Source organism: Sinocyclocheilus rhinocerous, unplaced genomic scaffold (assembly GCF_001515625.1).
Source record: "Sinocyclocheilus rhinocerous isolate Xijiao unplaced genomic scaffold, SAMN03320098_v1.1 scaffold756, whole genome shotgun sequence".
Lineage (NCBI taxonomy): Eukaryota > Metazoa > Chordata > Actinopteri > Cypriniformes > Cyprinidae > Sinocyclocheilus > Sinocyclocheilus rhinocerous.
In genome coordinates this window covers 303977-311933 of record NW_015662039.1, presented here as the reverse complement: position 1 = coordinate 311933, position 7957 = coordinate 303977, and the positions used below count along the sequence as shown (strand labels likewise).

At 38.8% G+C, this 7957-nt stretch overlaps 1 protein-coding gene across 2 annotated transcripts in view; it reads left to right on the top strand.

Moving 5' to 3' along the window:
- Positions 1 to 7957, top strand: part of LOC107727366 (THADA armadillo repeat containing) — a 97487-nt gene that overhangs the window by 30995 nt on the left and 58535 nt on the right. For both annotated transcript variants that reach the window (XM_016537210.1, XM_016537209.1), the window contains exon 16: positions 6305 to 6394. In XM_016537210.1, the coding sequence (XP_016392696.1) occupies positions 6305 to 6394 (90 nt within the window). The remainder of the gene's footprint in view (positions 1 to 6304; positions 6395 to 7957) is intronic.

The window sequence follows — 7957 nt, the reverse complement described above, 5'->3', positions numbered from 1 at the left end:
AATTTATTGAGACAAACAACAAATATTTTTTGTTTTAACAGTCAAACACACAATAAAAATTAAACAAATATCTAATTTCTCATGTTTTAAATGCATAAATAGGTTTTAAGGAAACTTTTGTCTTGTCTCCCGAGGCCACAGGAGGGCGCAATGAGCAAAATAATGCAGCACATTTAAATGTTCAACGCAAGGAAATAACTGTCTATAAAAAAACGTGCATTACGTCTAAATTTACTCATATAAATCAAATATAATTTCGTAAATTGCATAAACAATTATGAACAAAACAGCATCATGTATTTATGCATTGCTTAAAACAAAGAGCCAAATTGCCCATCACACAGATTGCCTTTAAAAAAATATGAGATGCAGTGAAAAGGAATTAACCTCCACAAATTCGCGATGTGTTTTCTAAAAGTTTAAACTTTTAACTTTGCATGGCTACATCTCTTGTGTGAGACGCAAGTGCAGCAGTCATATTTGTCCGTCTAGAAAATGCACTGAATATGCATTCTGTGTGAATAGCTTGGTTTCGGTTTTAACCTAATCTAGATCTCCGCATTGAGCTACTATATTTCTCTAATACTAACAAAACATTAAAATGCAACAACGTCACTTACATCATTATCACCGCATCTCACACGCCACTGATGACGCTCCCTGACGCACTCCTAACGTTCAAATGCAAATGTTTATTTTAAATTCGACTAATATAAATTTTTTTACTCTCAATCTCCTCATCACAGGCAGGCACAGCACTCATGTTCGTGTTTGTGTTTGCTGTCTGCGTCACTCATAGCACGTGCCTATATCGTGTGCTATATTGAACATTTTTGTATATCGTTATCAAAGAAGGTGTACCGTCGATAAATATCGATACCGTTTTCTCACCCAGGCCTACATTAAACATAGCTAAAACTAAACAAAGCCCATTTTAAATGGCAAATAATTGCATGTGCTCATAAGTCCCCATGCTTTAACCAAAAACAAAAATTATTCAAGTGCAAGGGATTATGGGTAATCGGTGATCAAACTCAGCATGGTAGTTTGACCAAAGTTGACATTGTAAGTTCTTGCTGTTTAATATTTTAAGTTGCTCATAGTAAATGTCCTAAAAGTTGACTTTAGTATTTTATGTAGTGTCAACTTTTTCTACAGTCTGTCAACTATCAAAATAGAGTTTTCTGACAGAATGGAAGTTGCAATTCTTACAGTGTACTTGTCCTGTCATCCGTTACTCAATGCCTTCACTGTGTAAAAATACTACCAAAATGCTATTGCAACCCATGATACTAATGTAATTTAATATGTTTGCAAATAAGACCGAACTTGATGTTATTCATTGGGAGTTGGAAGAAAGTGGCTGTAACATTGCAAAATGGAGCCAAGTGGTTTGAGAGAAAAGGTTGAGAAGAGACATTTGTGAAATCAACTGAAAAGGAAAGGCATTTCAGATGCAAAGCAAGTGTTCCAGACTTGATGCAAGCATTCCATTAGAATGCATCGTTTCGATGCAAGGCTTGCCACAGCTCACTTAATGTGAATAGATCTTGAGGTCCTCTGTGATCCTGCTCTGTCAGGGGTTGTTCACTAGGGGGCACTGAAGTTCTGTGCTTTTTCTCCTTCCAGTCCTCTATTCCAGTCATTAATCTCTGTCGTATGTTGGCCTACAGCGCATGGACACCTTCCAGCCCCTTAAATGTTCTGGATGTTCCTCCTAACTCCCTGATGGCCTTTGTTTGTTTGTGTTCTGCTTCTATCCTCATCCCACGTTTATGGGATGTCTCGCAAAGACTCTTTTGTTCGTGATTTCAACTCTTCCCTTGTACTGATCAAAACTCTTGACAGGCATTGGAGCTGACGCACAGGGGTTAACGCACTTCAACACGTGTTTATCTTTTCCGTAGTAGAGGGAATGCTAACAACATCTTGCCCAAGCACGCACAAACGTTGACACAATTCTTGCACACATTCACACCCTCTCTATTGCTGCCCGGTTGACCGTGACCTCTGATCCCTGGCCACTGCAGGACGGGGCGGGTGGGCCGTGATGGGACCTCCTGCTGCGGCGACAACTGCTCTGCGTCAACTCCCTAATCCCATCCAAACCAGTGGAGCGCGAGCTGTTGCAAGAATATCCTGATGCATTCTGGGATTGAATGCAGAGAGGTCACGGATGGAGTGAGGAATGACTAAGCAGGAGTGGCACTGACCTCGTTGAAAAACAATAATGGCTCACTCGTGAGATCATGGTTTGTTATGATTAATCGGTGTGCTGATTGGACTTAATTGGAGAATCGAGCGGGCCGTAATGACACAAGCCAGTGTGTTGGACTACCTCACACTTCAAAGAGCCCATGTGCTCCCAGGTCAGCTGACCGTGGCATTACCCTAGGATTTTCTAAAGAGACGCTGAATATTTAGAGGTCATTGAAACTCCGTATAATCGCAATGAAATAACGCTGGCTCTTCGGTCTGGATATATTCCCCATAGTCAGGACCGTTTACTTTCTGGATAACCCTGCCGCCAGCTTGACCGACATCTCGATGTGTTTGTCTTTAGTTTTATGTGTTTGTATGGCAGGCATCTTCATCCTGCGGGTCACTCGGCTATTGCTTGTTGTTTTGTTCAATTTCTCTTCCTGTGTTCAAGTGTTTTTGTGAGTCTTGTGATTTGTGCGGTGACATGTACTTGTCAAACATTTTGACAGGCCGTTCTCTGTTATGACTTTTTGGGTCTTTTTGTTTACGATCTGTGTGTACTGTGGCTATGTTCTGTATAGCATACTATCTCACTATTTCTGCAGCACTGAATGCGTGTACTGTGCACAGTATGCAAATTTTCTTTTTGCACGGAAGACTGACTGCATTCTCCAAAATGCAAGGTGCACCCATCTCACATACTTCTGCGCTATTCTTTGCTATGTATTCACATGCTTTTAAAAAGAAAATGAATATTGTACCTTTCTAAATGTCAGAGTACATAGTTAAGTGTAAGGCTCTAAAACTACCATTCAAAAGTTTATTTAATCAAAAATACAGTAAAAACAGTAATATTGTGAAAAATTATGAACTTCTTAACTGTCTATTTGAATATATTTTAAAATGTAATTTATTCCTGTGATGCAAAGCTGAATTTTCAGCATCAGTCTTCAGTATCACATGATCCTTCAGAAATCATTCTAACATGCTGATTTCTTATTATTATCACTGTTGAAAACAGTGCTGCTTAGTATTTTTATGGAAATACTTTTTTTAGTTTAAAAGAACAACATTTATTTAAAGATTTTTGTTACAAAGTAAAATTATTTAGTCACTTTTGATCATTTTAATGCATACTTTCTGAATAAAAATATAAATGTATTTTTTAAAAACGAATTATACCAAACTTTTGAACAGTAGTGTAATTTGGGACACATTTGCTTTAAACATACAAAAACATATTGGAGTATGTTTTCCCAAGAAAACACTGTCAGTCTATCTATCTCAAAATTTCATGTTTGTTTCTTTGAAATAATTTTCACTCAAAAATTGCTAGCGATTTTCACAAATAATAAAAATGTAAATCATGCGCCACTTTTTTTTTTGTGTGTGTGTACCTAAAACAAGAGAGTTGTATAATCTTTAATTTGTTTATCAAACACATTTGTTTATCAAATTTGAGTTTTAGTAGCTGTGCTCTTCCGAATTCATTAATGTAAGTGGGGTTTGTTTGTTTGTGTTTCTTGGATTGGATTGCTTTTCAAACATGCTTTACATTTAGATTTGTTGTTTTGCGCAACTATAAAAAATGAATTGATCTGCTTCTTGCCATTTAAAACAATGATTACGATCAAAACAAAGCACTCAGAGTAATGTTTTCGTTGGTCTATTTGGACTAGATCAAAGGAGTCAAATCAGAGTTTGAAAACGAATGATACACATCTTAGTTAAACACTGAAAAGAAACAAAACGAAAGTCTTTAAACCATTGTATAAAACATATTTTGACAAGTAATGACTTCAGTTGCACTCAAGTTTATAAACAAGGCTAGCATCTGATACCATCTTCTGGCTTAGGTAATTTCGTTTGGACTCTTTAAACATGTGCCTTTTTTGTAGTAACTTGTTTGACTGGTTTCCTCCGCAAAGAAGATACTTTTGTTAGTTTGTGTTTGCTTGGTCTTATCAGAATATGATCAGAGTTTGCTTGGTCCCGAGACTTTTACTGGCTGACCTCAGTCATCTAGTGCACAATACAAAAAAAAAAAAAAAAAAGGTTGTTTCCTGATTTCATGATCTGAATGTTCTTTGTGTTACATAAACAAATTAGCTGAATAAATAGTGTGTGTGTGTGCTCAGAGTTTGTGGTTATGATGGCCCTATACAACACACTCAAGCGCATTACACATAATATGTGAATTTATATCAGTTTAAATTCATTTGTGAATGTAAGTAATTACAAACGAGCGGTTAAAGATGGTTTAAGCTCGACAGGCTGCATTTATTGGACATCTTGGAAGTGTTTTGCCTGGAAGACTCTAATCCATACTGAAGGTATGCAGGGTTGTGTTGAGCTTAACTGTAACCACATTTGCCCATGTCAGAGCTCGTGTGTGTGTGTGTGTGTGTGTGTGTGTTGCTAGCATGCAGCATGTGGCCAGGTTGCAGACATAGCTGACCCACCTTGTTACCATGTCAGCGCCCTGGCCTAAGTTCAGACCAGACTGTGTGCATTAGCGGTTGAAACAGGATGTGGTGTGTTTGTGTATGTGTGTATTTCACATGGCTGAAGTCACAACATGTGTGTTTGAAACATTGGCTCTTGAGCTAAAGTTAGCCCTGTATGGGCTGTTTCAGTTAGACATGAAGAAAAAAAACAAAACATTTTATTAGATGGTCTATCTTAAACACAGAGGCTTAGCTAAATAAAGATACGTTTATGTGTGTCACACACGCATACACTTTCACTGTCTGTCTTAACACATATGCATTTGTCTCGAGTGAAATTCCCAGGGTTTATTCCAGCCGCTCTGCTTTCTAAGGAATAAACAAGCAGGGAGCCGCGTGTCCCTGCAGCGCTCCATCAGAGGCTGCGCTAATGAGGGCTTTATAGAGCTGTAAAGAGCGCAGACTTTAGGAAGTGGTTTACAAACCAGACCTTTAAAGGTTGCAGTCTCTTTCTCTCCTCTCCTCTCCTTGTGTCACTTAGGCTCTGTTCCAAAATCTAGTGAGCTGCCTATGTAGGCAGCATGCTGCTGACACAAAGGGTGTTTCAAAAAAGAAATACCTTCTTTTGGCAGAATTGCACGTATCCATAGCAGAGGAAACAATCCCATAATGCACTGTGATGTGAAATGACAATTACAGTAGTTTTTCGTTGTAATATTTGAGTATTTTTACCCTATAAAGCCTGATATGCAGTTGGTCAGAAAATTTTAATTTTTGACTGAAACCTCAATGCATTATTCTTGATAACTATATTTATTTATACCATACATTTTATAACACACCTCTGCATGGCTTGAGCGTCTTTTATCTTATTTTCACAAAGGTTTTACTTTTCTACAGTACGATGATGGTTCTGAATGTGCTGTGAGTCTACTGTTGCTTTAGTAGGCAATGCAAGATTGATTGAAAGATAAACCGCAGCATCCTTATTTCACTGTTGTTGTTTACATTGTGGTTAGGCAGACAGTTTACTACTTGCATTCAGTTTAACGGCATTAACAACAGGTCAAAGAGGGCAAGCTTTCGACTGAACTGCACACATGCATTTGAAACATTTTCATCATGCTCTTGCTCCGTCTATGCAATAAATGCAAATTTTTGGAGGAGCAGGTTTTTCTAACATATTTAATTCAACTACTCTGGTAATTTCAATGTTATGACCTATTTCAGGGTGGCCAAAATTACACTTGTAAATCAATAAGAGCTACAATTAAATATGAGGATACATATTCATGAAGATGCATGTTAAACCCATATTCGCACCCTTATAGCATGCAAATATTTCTGCCCTTTATCATTCATGTGATTCAGACTGAAGCCGCCATTCAGGTGTAATAACAGACCTTTGTTTTCAGCTAAAAAAAAAAAAAAAAAAAAATACAGAGCTGTTAAACACCATAAACTAAGAATAGGCACTCTAGTCTGCAAAATACTGTTAAAATAAAAGTCTCACTTATTAAACTTATCAGCCAAACAGAAAAACTGGTTACCAATTGATGTCAGATTAATGTCATTCATTCGTCATTTCTTTTCTGATCTAATCTGCAATCCTACACATACTTTAACCTTAATTTCTCTCACTTTTCTCTTAACAGAATGACCGGCCGAGAGTTTTTCACTCGTTTTCCTGCCCTCTATCCCTTCCTCCTCAGTCAGCTACAGGAAGCTGCAGCCTCTGTGAACAGGTGAGAATTTCCCAACAAAAGGCCCCCTATAATATTACAGGACCCCGCAATGTGTGTGCGATTTGCGTCGGATGTTGTTAAAGAGCTGAACGATCCCAACGTTCGCTAAACGGACCCAGTTCTTCTTCTCACCCTTCTTTAATTTCTCAGAGGCCCTTATTTAAGATCGTTTAAGTGCCCCATCAAGCCTCTTTAGACCTATTAAGCATTTTGACCACACTGATGGACAGATTCCTAGCTGAGATGCCTCAGATAAGTAAACCGCTTGTGGGAGTTTCGGCCATGTTGGATCCAGTCCTCGCTCTCCGGCGGCTGTGAGAACGTTAGTCTCTTAACTCCCTCAAATAATTTCTCCACAGACTGATGCGCCACTCTTCCAAATAGCACTTGCATTGTGCAAGAGGCCTTTGAGCCAATATTATCTTAATATGTATCAAATTACTTTGATGCGTTTTCAGTCTGGCGTTCTCTCCTTTTAGCTAAGAGTGGTCTGACTCTTTCCCACGGCCTAGTCTTTGCATCCTGCTTGCCAAGCTAGGCTCTGCAGCACTCGTATTTTATACCGCCTATAAATTATTTAGCATATAAATAAGGGTAGAGAGAAGTGCGAATAGGTTTGCACCACCCACCTTTACCAAATATGAAAAGAGCATCATGGGATGTCTAGGGGGGAGTTTGCCATTTAGTGTGATTTGAGAAGTTTTTCCTATTGAAGTTCAATCCAGAATGTTTCTTTTATCTGGAAAGCAGGTTGTAAAAAGCATATGGGAACGCTAGAATACGGTTCATCGCCCTCCTCGCAATTTGTAAACCGGTTTGCGATATGAAGATTTCACGAGCACGGATGAAATCCTGATGAATGATTTGCCTCAGCTTGAGGGGTTTATAACAATTTTAAACGTTTAACATGGGAAATGAGTGCCGAGAGGGTTCGGTTGGACATGCACCAGAGATGAAATGAGATGAAAAGACTGGGGCAAGTGGAGCCAAGACTGAAACTTGCTTTGCTAATCTCACATTCTCTTCCAGGCTTATCACCTCTTCACCCTCGCTGAACTTTTTCTGCTTATTTTAACGTCTTTTTCCATTCCTCTGATTTGTCATATTTCATTGGTTCGTTCTCGCACTTCCCTTCCAGCTTTTTCTTGAATGTGCATGATGTTTAACACTTTAATCTCCCTGGGCTTGGTGATGATCTCAAGTTCTTGGCTGTCCCACACTGTGCCTGACTGAAATCAGACTCTAAACGCATTACCCGGGCCCTGATTAGCAAAATAGCATTTCCTGCGCTCTGGCCCGGGGTCTATGGGCTCATGGGACCCCTTGGTGGTGGGGAGTTTGGCCATGTTTGATGTAATAATGACAAGCGTATCCATAGCTGGCAGCTGTGCCGTGGAAAGCGCATGGCCTTTAGAGAACAGAACAGGTTTTGGCCCTTTCACAGTAATAGAAAGATATGAGTAATTTACATTTTGTGTGTTTTTCTGTCTGTGGTTTTTTTTTTTTTTTTTTTTCATGTGTTTGCTCTGGCTTAAGTCTTGGGTTTCCACTGGACTGTCAGAT